General features: G+C 43.1%; 1 protein-coding gene and 1 long non-coding RNA gene across 2 annotated transcripts in view; one reads left to right on the forward strand and one right to left on the reverse strand.

Moving 5' to 3' along the window:
* LOC309797543 overlaps positions 1-16,743 on the forward strand; it is a 73,803-nt gene that overhangs the window by 52,986 nt on the left and 4,074 nt on the right. The window contains exon 3 of the long non-coding RNA XR_014292695.1: positions 11,551-11,689. This is a non-coding gene — a long non-coding RNA (uncharacterized lncRNA). The remainder of the gene's footprint in view (positions 1-11,550; positions 11,690-16,743) is intronic.
* Positions 3,647-6,322, reverse strand: LOC309797540 (spermatogenesis-associated protein 31A6-like; the record flags this gene model as incomplete). Its single annotated transcript, XM_082646038.1, has 2 exons — positions 3,647-5,666; positions 6,318-6,322. The coding sequence occupies 2 exons, from the start codon at positions 6,320-6,322 to the stop codon at positions 3,647-3,649; spliced, it is 2,025 nt and encodes a 674-aa protein (XP_082502164.1).

The following is a 16,743-nucleotide window of genomic DNA, read 5'->3' on the forward strand; positions in this document are numbered from 1 at the left end:
CTTAGAAAATGTGCATTTCATAGAATTATTGAAGAATGAATCCTTAATAGCCCATCTTTTTAAGTATGTTAGCTGAATGTTATGATTGTGTAATATCATTTTAGGGCATTACCACATTTTAAGAAATAAAATAATATTCAGAAGCATAATTTTGCCAGAATGTAAAATTTAAAACCAGAAATTTGACTTGTGAAAAATCCTCACATGATTATTGGCCTGTTAAAAACTAAAGCAAACCCCACAAACCTGATGCAAGCTATTATGTGCAAAATAACGTGCTAGTTACACAGCCCTCTGGGAAGTGAATGTGAGTCCGGATGCTTCTTTCTTGGTTTATTTCATTCCTAGAGTACCTTTGTTGCAGGTTTTTCTTATGTTTCCAAAGGAAACAAGTAAGCCATCTCAAGTTTAAGTTCTGTCCTCAATAAAGTAAAAAATGTGCCAGATACCATTTGACTGGATGATAACTAAACTGGACAAATATTTTCTCTCACTGGAGACTGACAGTGTTTTAGCTGTGCTTACAATTTGTGATTCTCCTAAAAAAAGAGTACAAATGAAAACTTATGGTTACCAGGAGATGATAAGGGGGGAAGGATAAATTGGGAGATTGGGATTGACATATACACACTACTATATACAAAATAGGTAATAATAACCTACTGTATAGCACGGGGAACTCTACTCAATACTCTGTAATGGCCTCTGTGGGAAAAGAATCTTTAAAAACAGTGGACATATGTACATGTATAACTGGCTCCCTTTGCTGTACACCTGAAACTAACACAAATTTGTAACTCAACTATACTCCAATAAAAATCTTTTAAAATAAAAAAATAGAGTACTACATGCATTTCTAAGAAATAAACATTATTTTCTTCATTCTTCTAAAATAAATAAAAATAAAATAATGTAATATGTGATCTTCAAGCTAATGAACACCTAAGAATGAAATTTGAAAATCTACATTTGGAATGTATAATTCTTTTGTTCAGAGGCAGTGACATTCCAAAAGAACAAAACTTCTCCAACATTTCCCCCTTTAGAGTAATGCTGACAGTGAGTGTCTGGTGGATCTCAGAGGGGCACAACTGATGATATATTTATCATGCTGCCAGTTTGCTAAGTGGTTTCATATTCACTAAGAAAGACTTGTCAATGGATACTGAAGAATAGATGTGAGGTCTCTGTGAGGTCTCTGTGTGTTGTCTCTGGGTGAGATTTCTGTGTGAAGTCTCTGTATGAGGTCCCTTTGGAAGGTATCTCTGGGAAATCTGTTAAATCTGTGCTAGGTTTCTGTCTGAGGGTCTGTGAAGCAACATGAGGTCCCTGTGTGAGGTCTCAGTATGTGATCTCTGAGAAAGGTGTTTGCGTGAGAAGTCTCTCGAGAGGTGTGTCCGTGAAGTCTTTGTGTATTGTCTCTGGGTCTCTCCATTTCTTTTTTTCTTTTGGTCTCTCAATTTCTTGTCTTACTGTACCTTATGGAAGACGGAGCAGCAAGAGAAGGGCAAAGGGACTTGCTTCTTTCTGTTTTCTTGCTGTTCCATCAGCATCACCTGTCTGTGGCACTCTCCCAGCAGAAGCCAGGGGGGTCCAAGTCCAGCTTCCCCATATTCCCAGAACTCACTTCTGGGTGCCCCTGAGAGGACCCAGCAGCAGCCAGGCTCAGGTCCCAGCCCTGTCAACTCTCTCCTCTGGGTACCGACCCCTCCCACAAGTCCTGGCTTCACTCTCACTGCTCTGCCCATTCTGGAGGCTGCCTTGGGAATCGGGGCCCAGAGGTAGGGCCTGGCTCCAGGGAGAAACCAGGGGTGTGAGCAGTCCTGTGCTCACTCTGCCCCCTCCACCCCAGGTCACAGCATTTCCACGTGTTGAGGGGCCTGACAGGTATGGGGGATGGGGTCCATTTCTGTTGTCATCTGGATCAGGGGCATCAGCTGGAACCGAAATCTCCACAATGAGAAAGACACCACCTGGAGCTGTGTCCACCATGCGCCCTGCACATGGCAGAAAATACCAAATCACTCTAGAGAAATTCTTCCTCATCTCCCTGCTTTTCCATATGGACGGGGGTCAGGAGACAAGAAAAGCTGTGCCAGAAGCAGATCAGTGGAACACTCCTGGATTGCACCCTGCCCCATCCACTTTGCACAGGTCACCTCCACACCACCACGAATCCTGTCTGATTGCTTCTTCACCTGCCAGGCTCTGGGGTGATCAAGGACTGGGAGACAGGCAAGGCTTACTACACAATCACAAGCCAGTCCCCACCTCTCCCCTGGAGCAGTCCTTGGGCCATGTGTTTATGTGAAGGTCACCAGACTAGGAGTCACATCCCAAGTTCCCTAGTCCTGGCTTTTACACCTATTGTTAAGTTATCCTTTCTAAAAGTCAAGAGGTGATGATGTGTAAGCTTATTAAATATAGTATTAAGAGATTCACCTTCCCTGATTTGCTTTACTTCTCTAAGTTTGACCTTCTGTTTTGACCTAAAGGTGGTTTCTCTAGGTCTGTGATCTTAGAGTTGGAATAGGGTAGAGACCCTGGCGTGGGGCCATGGTGAGCTACTGGACCCTTAACTTTTCCTCCCCTTTAGGCCTTTAGATGGTGGTTGTATGTCAGGGGGCTGTACTTTCAGAACTGCAATTTATGGGAATCTGGTACCACTTTGCCTCCTTCCTTGGATCCAATGATTTTTCTACACCTACATCCCACCCTAAATTCACAGTGTTTGACCATCAGATAGTTACTACCCACAGTCACACCCCTATTCCATTCATCCAAAACTCCTTCTCTGGGGTTAACATAGAGTGGAAGGTAGGTGACCCATGAACGCAGCCATTCATTTATATGGGACTGGACTCAACACAGCCCTCAGCAGCCTCCCTGATACTCCCCCCACCTACACACACAGAGCTGGAAATGCCATCCTTGCTGCTGCTCTAAAGTGTAGGAAAAACAGAGGTGGGGGAGGGTGATGCTGTACATTTTATTATGGCTAAGCTAAAAGGGGTTCATAGGGCATACCTCAATCCCAACCTTCATCAGAGAGAGAAGGAACTCTTAAGAGCAGATGTTGTATATTCCCTACCAAGAGATCCAGGGGCAAGATTTCTCCTGTTTCTGAACTCAGAGCCCATACTCTATTCCCCCCAAACTTCCATCCACTTGGCTCTGGCACTTCCTGGAGCCTGAATTGGAATGTCCGGCCCTATCGTGTAAACCTATCCACTACAGTTGCATAAAGTTCAAAGTAGCATAGAAGGAGGAGAAAGACTGGTTGAACCAGATGCTTGGGTGTGGGTTTCATAGGTTTTTCCCGTCTCATTGTTAGAGTAATTTTGGTCTGTGTAATGACAGTATCATAAGGTGCAATGAAGGGACACGAGACAAGGAGCAAGCTTGTGATGCTACTGTCCACCTCCCTCCATGCCCCTCCCTTCTAGAAGACAAAGTGCACGGCACAGACAGCAGCCATTACACTCTGCTTTTATTAGAAAAAAAAATATATATATATATATATATACATGTATTGGGGAACATTAAATACCTTGGACGTGCTAAGGAGAAAATCATTTTCTCTACATGGACTGAATGTTTACTTGGAGACATGTCTTCCTACTAAAGGGAAGACTAAAGAAGGATTTTACTGTCGACCAGGCAAGACACCTCCCCAAAGATGACAGTGCCTTGGACAGTGTTGATGGCGGGCTGGGGCACCTGGAATCCTTGGCCCATACTGGCAGGTACTAACTGGAAACAAACTCTTCTTGGGGGGCAAGGATGGGAGGCACCTTAGGCCCAGCTGCTCATCGTCGAACCTTACACTTTTCAAACTATGTTGGTGTCTGACTTCCCTTTCCCTGATAGAACAACTCTGGCCCTTGGAGGTGGCTTTATGACTGCAGGCTGTATAACCCATCATTCTCCGTTGCTCTGGGTAGGAGGTAAGCCTATGGCAGCAGAAACACCCACATACTGGGACTTGGAATTCCAGTTTGTGTTCATTTAACTTTGTGGCATGAAGTCCATGGTGAATTGCTCTTTTTTCTTCTGGGATCTGTCCAACAGCTGTCATGAGTGCCTGACCCTCAGCAGTCTCACTCTTCAAGATTGATCTGCTTTTGACTGATCCGTGACTCTGGGCAGTGGCTGATATGGGCTTGAATTTTTGCAGAGCATCTCGACCATTGACTTTTTTATTGGGGAAAATCCACTTTAAAAATAGCCTCATCCTTTTTCTGAAGAGGCTTTCTGGAGGGCTATGTTTCTTCTCTGGCATGAGCTGGAGACATCTGCTCCCAATAGAGTCTGTTATTCCCCTGACCTGGGCAGGGTGGCTCATACTTCCAGCTTGAGAGGTCCCTAATTCTTTAAACCTTTCTTCATGCTCGCCTGGTTTATGCCTCCTACAGTCCTCTCTTTTGTAAGTAGGGGCAATCATCTTGCTCTGGCTCTTCCATGAGTCTTGGAGTTTTGAAGTTTTGGGCTCCTGCTGCCCTAGGTTGCTCCTTTGGGCTTCCATAAGGCCACTTGGCTCCTGGGAAGCTAACCTGTCTCTGGTGGGGACTCTCTGGGGATGGCACTGAGGCACCTGAGAAGCCAAGTTGTCTGCAGCAAGGAACATGTGTTTGGGAAAGTCCTGAAGCTGGTTGTCTGACTGTACCTTTACTTTGGAGTTAAACTCACTGGCAACCCCCATGTTAAGGCATGGCTCACCTGGATGTTGGAAAACAGACATTCTAGGTAGTAGGAAACGTTTACTGGCCCCTGGCACCTCTAAACTCCTCATATGTACATTTGTGGTTTGGGATTTTGTCAACACTTTGGTTTCCAAGATAACACTAGACTGTGGTTGAAGAGCAGGAGACTCCTTGGCCTCCACAGCCTCCCTGGCCTCTTCACCTCTCAAAGATTGGGATCCTAAGTTCACCTCCATCACTGTTACCCTATGGCAGGGGTCTCCTGAGGCCTGACCACCACTCTCCTCTGTTGGCTCATTCCTGACCATTGCTGAACTTGGACCTGGCTCTAGGCTGTCCCTCTTGACCCATTCCACAGCCTCACTCTTCCAGGTTCTGCCCACAAGGCTGAGTGTGAGGGACTGAGAAGGTGGCCTGCCCTCCTGTCCAGTCAGAGAAGCCTTTGAGGGCCCATGGTAGTCAGCAGATGGAATCGCTCCCAGGGCACTCTGGATTTCCTTACACACAGTTGAGGGGACAAGGAGAGGCCTCTTCAGGGTAGGAACTGACTCTTCTGTTATCACCTTCTCTCCTGAATGAGCCTGAGGAGGTTTCTCCAGGAACTCAGCACACTTGACTGTTGAGTGGGACCCAGACACACAGGTGGCTGAAGGGGAAGAGGCAAACTGCAGAACGGTGGAGGGTTGGAGCTTTTTCCGCTTCAAGAGATTTATGGGCTTGAGGACCTTGAGGGGGAGGGTCCACCTGTGCTTTACCCAAAACCTTCTAATGTGTGCTTCCAGCACCTCTCGAGTGTCTGGATCAAGGAAGGAAACCCTACAGGAGGTGTTCATGCAGGGTTCCCAACCCTTCAAGCAGTATCTTCCACAGGCTCCAGCAGGCACTGCTTTGCACGTCTCACCAGGAGGGTCTTGACATGAGAGCTGATGAAAGTTGCCCTTGCCAGGAAGCCTCCCCAGGCAGCTATAGGAGAGCAGATGGGGCCAGGATGGCTGGACAGGACAGGCAGGGGTGGGCACCTGCAGCCCAAGAACCCTCCTCTGCTCCCACACTGACTTCATAATGCTCCTGCTCTCCCTCACCCTAGGGCTTTAGCCACGCCCTCCCATGGCTCCCCCTCCCAGGGCTGGGGTCACATTATAGGCTCTGGGAGGAAGGACGACCCAGGAGAGAAGGGGAAAGATTCTTTACCTTTGCAGAAGTGAAACCAGGTTGTGAGTCCCCTCCAGTTCTTCCAGGCAATCTCTGCAAGCTGGAAATCAGGAGACTGGGTCATGGTGGTGAAGGCAGAGGCCTAAGAGTCTTTCAGGAGGCTGAGTGCAATGGCCCTTTAAGGGAAATCTTTGGAGGATTAGACTCTGGAGCCCAAGTATCAGTGTCCAAGGCCACATGTCCCTGACAGTGATGGTAAGTCTCACTTGAAAAGGGTTTGTCCTTTGCAAAGTGCCTTCACGTTAATTAACCCCTGTAGCCCTTACAACTGCCGTGTAGGGGAGAAAGGTCAGTGGTCATCACACAGAGGAATCTGAGCAAAGTTAAACAACTTGTCCACAGTTGGACTTGGAGGTCCCACTTCCCAACCCAGGCACCAATGGTCCACCACAGTCCACACACCCCATTTCTAGGTCCTCATGGCTTCATTCTAAGCACAAATTTCTGGGAAGTATCTGGGCTCTGATCTCCTTCCAACGAGCCTTCCCAAGGCTCTGTTTCCTGAAGAATTATCTCTGCCACTGGCATCCTCAGAGACCGTGAAGCTGGGCCCTCAGGATTAGGAGAGATGGAAGCTAACTCTCGGGGGCACGCAGGACTGAATGGCAAAGGCTTACCTTTCAAAGATCCACTTTTCTTCCTACTCCTGCTCCTCCCCTTCAGCTCTACTTGATGCTGAGAGAGAAGAAGAAATGAGGGGCTAACACCCAACTCTCACTGTCATCTATCTAGGCAAGCTGTGTTCATGAACAACATGACTTTCTACATTTAACTAAAACTCTGTGGGGTTTTTTCCCCTTTTACTTATTTTTAAAGTGGATAAAAATATTTTCAGTTTTTCTTCTTTGAAGAGTGCAAAGAAGGATTTTTTTTTTTTTTTTTTTTTTTGCGGTACGCGGGCCTCTCACTGTTGTGGCCTCTCCCGTTGTGGAGCACAGGCTCCGGACGCACAGGCCCAGCGGCCATGGCTCATGGGCCCAGCCGCGCCGCGGCATGTGGGATCCTCCCGGACCGGGGCACGAACCCGCGTCCCCTGCATCGGCAGGCGGACTCTCAACCACTGCACCACCAGGGTAGCCCAAGAAGGATTTTTTAAGTTTTAATCACCATAGATTTCTTCTGTCACTGTTCCTCTGATCAAGAAACACACACATTCTCAGACCTAAATGCCCACGTGAGCTTTGTCAGATAGGATTCTGCTTCCCAAGGCCAGACCTCCACTCCAGCCTCTTCTCTCAGGCTCTCAGGGGCTCAGCATTGCCCTTAGATCAGCCCCAACACAGAGGAAGGTCTCACTTGAGACACCCGCTGTGGGAAGGTGGCTGGTGAACCAGGGCTCAGGGGTCAGCCTTCCTGCAGAGATTGAACTCTTAGTAATCCAGTCCTTAACCATTAGTCACTGCATTGGGGACTTGCCCTGGAGCCCTCTACCATACCTGAACTCCTGGTCTACGATCTTAGGCTAGAAATCCTCATGCCCACTCTAACCCCTCTCTGGCCTGGCTTTTCCCTAGAAGGATGATGTTCTCTACTTTTCTGAGAGTTCCCATCTCAGGAGTCTCTCTAGGTGGTTTAGAAAAGTGGAAATAAGAATAAGAAAAAAAGAGATAATCTCTGCTGGGATTAAGCCAAAGGTTTCTTACCTTCCTGATGTTTCTATGTTTCCTAGGTGGTGCTAAGAATGGATTACTCTGGAAGCAGGGGAGTAACATTAGGAAGAGCCCCAGTCCACACAGGAACCCAAGGATGATATCAATCACCCAGGAAGTTGGGCTGGATCTCAGCCAGATAGCAACCGTGTTTTTCAAAGAAAAGAGATTCTCCATCTTCTGAACTGCATTGCTGCCCTCAGGCAACAGAGCACTGGGAGTTCACTTGATGGCAGAACCCCAGGCCTGCATCACAGAGCTGTGGCCTTGTCACAGAGGGCTCCTGAGTGTGGGGGAGGGGCAATAAGAGAAAGAGGCTGAATCACTGCCCCTCCTTCCCATCCAGACCCACAGACACCTGCACCCTCCTGGGGCTTCCAGATCCCTCCTTCCAACTACTCTCATCCTGTCAGAGAGACCTTAGTCAATTTTCTGTTCATTCCATCTGGAACCTGGTTCCTTCATCCATTAGAGACCTTTACTTGAGGCCCACCAACTTGATAACTCTTGAACATCTTAAGCTGACCCTGGAAGACTGGCTGTTTCACAGACATTTTTACTCAGGATTTCCTTTGTCCTCAGCTCCAACTTTCCCACGTCATGTTTGTGTCTTGTGTAAACCCAGGGATAGAACTTGAATTTCTTTTACACTTATTTAGTTTTGTGAATTTTGAATAGTGTATGTTTTGCCTCATTTTCTATCAGAGGGAACTACACACAAAAATTAAAATAATTTATTTTTCAAAATTCATAAGTATGAAAGAATTATAAATAGTTATATAATAGGGAAGAACAAATCTGACTCCACATCAGATCTTTTTTACTTTAATCTTTATGCTTTGTTGCCTGAGCTAACTCTGTCCATCCCTGTGACCCAGGCTGGCTCTGCACTTTTTGTAAAACAATGTTGCCTAGAGCCTGAAATATACAGGATAGCCTATTTCTAAGGCTCTGACTTTTAAGAGCCCATTCCTGGAGATAAAAAGTTGCAGAACAGAGAAGAATAATTGTTTTGTTGGCGGTTTACAGGAACACGTGACCTGACCAGGATCTGACCCATCTGGCCAGCTGCTAGAACAAAGGATCCAACACCAAGATATTTGCAACAATTAGCCATGCCCCTCCCTCACCTTGCCTTTAAAAAGGCTTTGCTGAAAGCCTTCAGGGAGTTTGGGGTTTTTCCTGGGCATGAGCCACGTGTCTTCTTGCATGGCACTGTGTAAACCTTTCTCTGCTCCAAACTCTGATGTTTCAGTATTTAGCCTCACTGTGCATCAGGCACACAGACTTGCATCTGGTAACAGTTAAACCTTCAAATGATATTTTTGTAAGTTTGTAGTGTTTATAACTCTGGAGTTAGTAAATCTTTAAACTGCACAAAAACTTTTGGGACACACTGCAAACACGCACACACACACGTACTCATTTTCCTTAACCAATCTAGTACTTTCAAATCCAATAATCCATAATTTTCTACTTAAAAAAATCTTTCATATGTTGTCTCAACCCAACTTCTTAGTTTGCAACGATAAGACAGTCCCCACTCTCCAGATAAATTTTGAATCCATTAGGGCTGCTCTAACAATATACCATAGACTGGGTAGATTAAAGACAACAGACATTTATTATCACAGTTCTGGAGGCTGGGAAGCCCAAGATCAAGTCACCAGTATGGCCACCTCATAGTGAGAGCTCTCTTCTTGGTTCACAGCTGGAGCCTTCTCTCTGTATCCTCATATGATGGGAGGAGGCTAGAGATATCTCTGGAGTCTCTTTTATAAGGCACTAATCCCATTCATGAAAGCTCATAAGCACTTTTGCATGGCCCGGCCTCCTATCTTTAAGAGGTAGGATTTCAACATGTAAATTTTGAGAGAACACTAACATTCAGATATGTGCACTCATTCTATACCCGGAAGCTAGGAATGGGTTAGGGTGAGCCAAGGTCCTGACCCTAAAGGGCTGTAGGGTGAAGAGTAGGACTAGGGGTCAAACCCTTGGGGCTGAGCCAGGTCTTGAGCAGCCTCTTCAGATATCCCTAGTGTGTTATGTATGTATTCTCTTTTCTGAGTGTGCCTTGCCTTTCCTGCCCCATCCTCCCAGGCCCCTGAAGCTTCAAGTCCAGCCTGAACCATATAGAAAGGGAGCTTTGAGTCTTACACAAAACTCCCTTATGACACCACTTCCTACCCCTTAGCAGTAACACAAGATTCACTGAAGGATTCACATGGTAAATATGTCTTAATGCCCCATGAGGGCTTTAAAATAATGTGTATTCTCTGCTTGTTGGTCATAATTTTATACAGTTTTAGTGGGAACGTGGGCATGTGAGTTTATTTGGCTATATTGCCATGAATGTGCACTTTCACAAACATATCTCCTACATCTACTATTTTTCCTACAGTCTTTTCCTCCCATATGATAGTCTCACCTTAATTCCACCTTTTATCAAAATTTAGACTTAGGTCTGTCACCATGTGGACATGCTTTGTAACAAAATAGCTTCAACCGAGGAGGTCAGTGGAAGGCCTGGACCAGCTATCTTGGTTCCATGATAGTAAGCAAAGGATCGCAAACTCCCATGTTAAGCTTAAGCAGAAAGCAAAGTTTAGTTAAGCATAGGTACACTCTCAGAGAGGGAGAGAGAGAAGGAGAGAGAAAGAGCAGGCTGTTTCTGAGAACAGGCTATTTCAGCGAAGTGAAGCAAGCCCAAAGCAAAGTATATCGAAGCAAAGGTACACTCTCGGGGTGGGGGGGGATGGGTGTACTGTTTCTGCAAATTGAAAGCAGCATTCCTATAAAGGCTTACGAGCGCTTTTAAGGAGCATTTTGCAGAGAGGTGGGGGTGAGTGACAAGGATCATTATTTGATTGACAGTCCTGAGCTATGGAACAAGTTTTCTGCTGCGCATGCTCTCATCCTTGAATCCCCAAGAAATGCCTACTGGGTGGGGGGAGGGGCAAAACCACATGTAATTTATTGTAATTATGGTATAATGAGTTTGGATTTACTATAGGTTATACGCCTGTCTGGTCTGGGCATGCACAGCCTGGAGAAGTCCCCTTGTGTTACTGTGCCTCTCTTTAACAGGATAAGCTGCCCACCACCCGACCATAGTTTCTCCCGTTCTGGGTGGAGTCAAGGGAGAGTCCCCAGATGGCTGGGTGTGACTCAATTTCTTCTTCTTGTCTTTCTCACCACTGTCACCTCCTTGCTGCTAATGTCTGACTAACTACCTAACAGGTCTTCCTTGCATTCATATTTGCTCTCTAAATTTTCTCTATTACTTTATTTTCAATATGTTTTGTTTGATGGGGTTTTTTTTTCGAAATTTAAAAATCTTATGATAACATTTACCTTGATTTATTTAATTATTGTTCTACTGTTATTGATTTCTGCCATCTTATTTTATGCTTTATTTTCTACATTTTCTTTATTGTTTCTTTTTTTCCCTTCTTTGGCATCTTCCATTTTACAGGTCAAGGGTACTTATGTTTGTTTGACATTTGGGAATTTTTAGTATTGTAATGGTTTTATATCTTGAATTATGTTAATTTTCTCAATTTCTTACCCGTGGATGAAAAATGTTCCCTGCCATATCAGTAGACAAAGGATGTTGCAGTCATCAAGTCAGACGTCAAAGCGGGAACCCTCAACTGTGCACCTTGAGGGGATTCGGGATGGAGAAAAACAGGGTACTGGTTCTAGAGTTAAGGTGCATATCAAAGGAATGATTTCACGGAGCCCAGATTCTTTCATCTTCTCATACATAGAAAAATGCTAAAGTCCTTAACTTGAGAGGTCTAGTTTTCTTTAATTAATAGTAATCTTTTGATGTTCTGACTACCTGGTTTTTCTTGACTGCTCCCTTAGGTCTTCTGAGCAGTTCCTCAGAGTGATCTGACAGGCTGTGTTCTGGGCTTAAGTCCTCAGAAAATCTGCCAAATAAAACATAATTCTCCTTTTGGGTTGTGCATATTTTTCAGTCAGCAGTCTTGGCAACCAATGAAGGGGCCCAGAGCAGACTTTTCTTCTTTGCCTGAACTCTATGAGGATCCAGAGTCCTGGCACCAGCAGAGGCTTCTTGGGCCTGTCCGCTTTCTCCGAGAGTCCAGACGAATTTGGGTGAGTATCTCCTGGTTCTTGGATCTCCAGTTTTGGTTGATGATCCTAAGTTTTATTCAGTGGTGTTAAACTCTTCTCTTGAGTAGTAGGTTATCCTTGAAACTTGGTTTCAAGAAGAAGTACCTGGGTCATCCTCAGTGAAAGACACTGGGAAGATTTTTACTCAGTTTAAACACTGAGAGTTTAACCTCGGTAGAAAAACACTGGGAAGACTTTTGCTCAAGTGGGTTAGCCTCACTTAAAAGACACTGGGAAGATCTTGCTCAGTTTAGACACTGCGTGGTTTATCCTCAGTTGGAAGACTGGGGAGACTTTGCTCAGGTGAAAGACACTGAGTAAAAGTTGGACTGGGTAATTAGGTGGAAGACTAACCTGTCTTCCTTGAATTGGCTACTTTAATAGAGTTTGTCAAAATAAAAGTGATCTTCACAAATTGAACTCAGAATGGGGAACTTAGCTTTCAATACAAAAGGAAAAGGAACAACAACAGATTTCCAGCTTCCAACGGATATCCTGGCCAGGTTTATGTACATACAAAATTTACATTTACAAGTGCTTACTTTCTTGGGACTTAAAGAAAATCTTGCCCTAAAAATGACTAAGATAGGACTCTTTTATTGCATATGCAGTTAAGTTAGAAAAAGCTGGCTTGATAAAAACGTCTTTTCAGAATTCTGACTTCAAAAAAACAAAAGGCTTTCTAGGGGAAACTTGCATTTCTCTTCCTGTGTCTTTGAAATGTTAAGTGTTCTGATATTCTTCAGTGTGTGTGTGTGTGTGTGTGTGTGTTTTGAGAACTTGGTCACTACCATCCAAAAGTACTTATATGGTGTACATTTGCCAATTTCCTCACTTCCATTGTGAAAGGAGTTCCCTATTCCTAAGAAAATGGACCTATGTCCGACTGACACAGAAGATGGAGATGTATCCCAGTGCATTTATATATGTATATCTATTAAATTTATGTATATATATATATAATGCCTAATGGAAACATCTCAGATGTTCTATTTGGTATTTTTCTTTAATTTTACTTATAAAATTGTGACCATTTTTTAACTCAAAAGAGGAGAACTTTAAAAATTAATTAAGAAGACATCCTCAGTAGTCTAAGGTTCAGAGTGACTTGGCAGAGAAAATTGCTGAATGGTTAGATAATAGTGCTGGTGTGCTTGGCTATTGTAACACTTTCCATTTGAGTTTCTCTTCCTTGAAATTACAAGAACTATATGACTCAAGAGAAAGATTGATAATTAGGAATATTCTGCTTGCTTTATTTTTTTTTTATTATTTTGTTGTTGTTGTTGCGGTACGCGGGCCTCTCACTGCTGCAGCCTCTCCCGTTGCGGAGCACAGGCTCCGGACGCGCGGGCCCAGCGGCCATGGCCCACGGACCCCGCCGCTCCGCGGCATGTGGGATCCTCCCGGACCGGGGCACGAACCCGTGTCCCCTGCATCGGCAGGCGGACTCCCAACCACTGTGCCACCAGGGAAGCCCCTCTGCTTGCTTTTCATAGACCCTGTTGAAGAACATTTTCATTATTTACAGGTCATAGGAAGGAACCTTCATGATCTAAGTTTTGAACAAGTAGTGTGGCAACACAAAGCTATGACTTAAAAAGGAAATTTGAAATGACCTATTTCTTTTGGCATCTCAATCCAGATATCTGTCAGTAAAATGCGTCACTTTTCAGTCAAATGGGTGGTCAGCAATATAATTTTTTATTGGGAAGCTGAAAGACACCATTGCCAAGCAGAGCACCTGCCGTGTTCACATCTATATTTGAGCATCTTTCGTTTTCCCAAGGGGTGCAAGGGAAGAGAAGGCAGGCCGAGAAATGCACTTGAATAAAGCTTTTCAAGATGGATAGAACAGAGAGCATTCCCAGAGGCGGGTCAAGTTCAACCCAAGAACAACTCTCTCAGTGCTTTCACAACTAGGTAAAATACAAGACCAGTAGTAACTCAGCTCTCAAATCAGTGCTGAAATCCAGCAGAAGGTTGTTAATATTGATACAGTTAACATACATCAAATAGGATTACTGAATTTTCTGAATCCAACTGAACTCCCAGGATTGTTTGGTTTCAAAGGCTGTTGGGCTCAAGATGCATTTGGTTTTAAATAATCCTTCCTAAAATGTTCAGCTTTCAGTCTGATATGATTGAAACCCAGCTTGAGTGTGTCTTATAATACACTGGACTGGAAAGACTATGGGCATTGAATTATTCAAAACATGGCAGGCGAAGGAGTGATATGTGGGGAGGATGTGATCATAGAAATGAGTGAGACTTGATATGTCTTGTTATCTCATTTGATTTACCTGTTAGAACTCTTCCAAATATTAGAGGAAAGAAATCAATATCAATTTTCACCTGTCACGTTCCACACTTCAGTGATGAATGAATGTCAAATTTGACCAGTTTTCTGTACCACCTGCTCTGAAATAATATTTCTGGGCCTTTATTAAAAATGTAAAATTTTCATTGAATTTCCAAATATGATTCTGCAGTGGCTAATTCAGCTTGTTTTATTAGTAAGCAAGTTCTGATGAGTAACACTAATTTAATAAGCCTGCATATGAGGTTAAAGTTTAAACTATTCCTGCCGAAGGTGATGAGATATGACTGTGATGTGGTGGTAGGGCACTCACCTTCCTGAACGAACCCTGCGAGCACACAGTTCTTGGGAGAAACCAGTACAAATCTGATATCATTGTGCATGTCTCCTGTAGCAGTGGAATGCACACACATACAGACATGATCATGGGTGAAAAAACACACATGCGCACCTTAGAGGCTTACATTAATTTCTGAATATAGTTCTCTGGAAAGAAAAAGCTTTACTGATGATTTGTATTTTTATAGTTTATTGTTTTATCCATACTAAAACACTTCATGAAATCACTTCCTGCTTTGTTGTCCATGGAATCCTTTCCATTTTGAGATGCTAAATATAAATCGAAATAATGATTATAGTCCTTGGCCATGAAAGACTAAGTTACAGAGGACCCGGTGACTGGAGGTCAGAGCTGCCACGGAATTATTCTCTGCTCCAGAGACCATCAGAATATCACTGTGTACCCACTTAAGGATAGAATGCTGCTATTGAGAAACGAGCTCTCTTTTATTTCTACTAAAAGGAGAGAACAGTAGGGGACCTTGGCTGCACCAGTGTATGAGACTTTCTCTGTTTTGGACAATAAGCCCAAAACAATACATGAAATAGCCTCACGCCTTTTGTCTTTTGTACTCAGCTCCTTCCTGTATTGCTCCTGATCAGTTACACTTAAATCAACAAGAGTTGCTGGAACATTTTGACAGTTATGTTCCCCATACCCTGAAGCATTTTTAAAGGGTTACTGAGATAAAGCTATTTCAAAAATACTCCCTCCAAATTTTTTCAGGGTGGCATCAATGAAAGTAACTTAGAGGAAAAAAACTTGAGTTCCTGGCCTACCACTCTAAGGCCAGGCAAGCATAAACCTTCATAGCAAAACCTAAGTTTGCTCCCAGTTGAGAATTTGGTTTCCACGGTCTTATATAAAAAGTATATGGAGACTTTAATTCCCTATAAGCCCTTTCCAAAGAGTGAATACAGTTCATCATTCGTAAGAGATGATGAAAGTTACAATTTTGTTGAATAGGTGGAATATATATTACATATAATATACATATTTATTTTTAATATATATATATATAATATATATAAAGTTACTATTCAGAGTCCTAAAACGTGGATTTTTCTTACTTACCAAGAATGAACAGTAACTTGATCTCTAAACAATAAAGCACCTGGTCATAACAGAATCATAACAAATATTTGATATCAGAATGAATTCACTGTTCAGGTGTAAAGAGGGAATAGCTTCAGTTTTCCTCTTTCGTGCACCCCATTATTGCATCCTGGACAGAGGGGATTTTCTTGATTTTAATCTAAAGGAGAAATGGTCACTTTTGTTGAGATGGAAATTGACCACCTCAGTAGGCAGAGGCACTGTTTTTATTTGGCTGAATTCATGTTTCTAGTGATAATTCAAGGTGTAATAGGGTTTTCTCAGCCACTCCAAAATCTGAAAATGATAAGCATCTCACCAGAGTTTCAGGATGGCCCATTACCTATTCTGTGGAAAGGATATTCAAAACACCATGCTTCATCAATGTCTTCTTTGACTTATTAATGAATGGACAACTACTGAGTTAAGACAGTGTCTTATCCTTGCTTCAAAAAAACAAAAACAAAAAACCCCCACAAACACAAAAAAACTGTTAACAATGAAAACTTATTATGCCAGGCCTTAGTATGGCCTGACTTGGAAATTTAGTTTCAGAGGCTTTTGTGAATATACCAAGGAAAGAGGACCTAGGTGTATCTTACTCCCACAGGCCGCCAATAAATATTTGCTTAAGGGACAAAAAATTAATATATAGTATAGGAGAGAACCTGACAGATGCTTAACATGATTGAGTGATAGCAATGCCCAAACTCATCTGTGATCAAACACTATGAAAGTATCCTCCTAAGGATAAACTTATTACAAATAAGAAGTGAAAATTCAATTATGCAGATACTTTCAGTGTCAGCTCTGATATGCAAAAAGCATGGAAGTTGTCACTGTATCTTGTCCTTACAAGATAATGCTGTACAAAATGAAAATCAGTGACTTTTCTCAGACGTGATTAATAAAACATGTAACTATGAAAGAATTTTCAAACGGTAATTATGTATGCGTATATATGTGTCTCTGAAAAATCTGTGTCAAAGAAAACTGAGGCTATCAGTATAAACTTCTTTAACTTCTATCTCTTCTTACCTTTATTTCCTCCCAAACTTACCAGTATCCATCCAGCTCGAAGGATACAAGTGATTTTTATATACTGTGCAAGGTGTTTTTTTCTTATTCATATGTCCATGTTTCCCCAATTCTCTAAATTATTGTCTACATCTTCAGGATCTCCTTTATTGGTTCCTTCATTTCAACATATAAAATAGAAGTCCTTCTCATTCTAAAAAATTCTTTTTTGCTAATTATTTTCTCTTTTCATCCAAACTCCTT

This window comes from Mesoplodon mirus (genome assembly GCF_964341445.2).
Source record: "Mesoplodon mirus genome assembly, contig: HAP1_SCAFFOLD_701, whole genome shotgun sequence".
NCBI lineage: Eukaryota > Metazoa > Chordata > Mammalia > Artiodactyla > Ziphiidae > Mesoplodon > Mesoplodon mirus.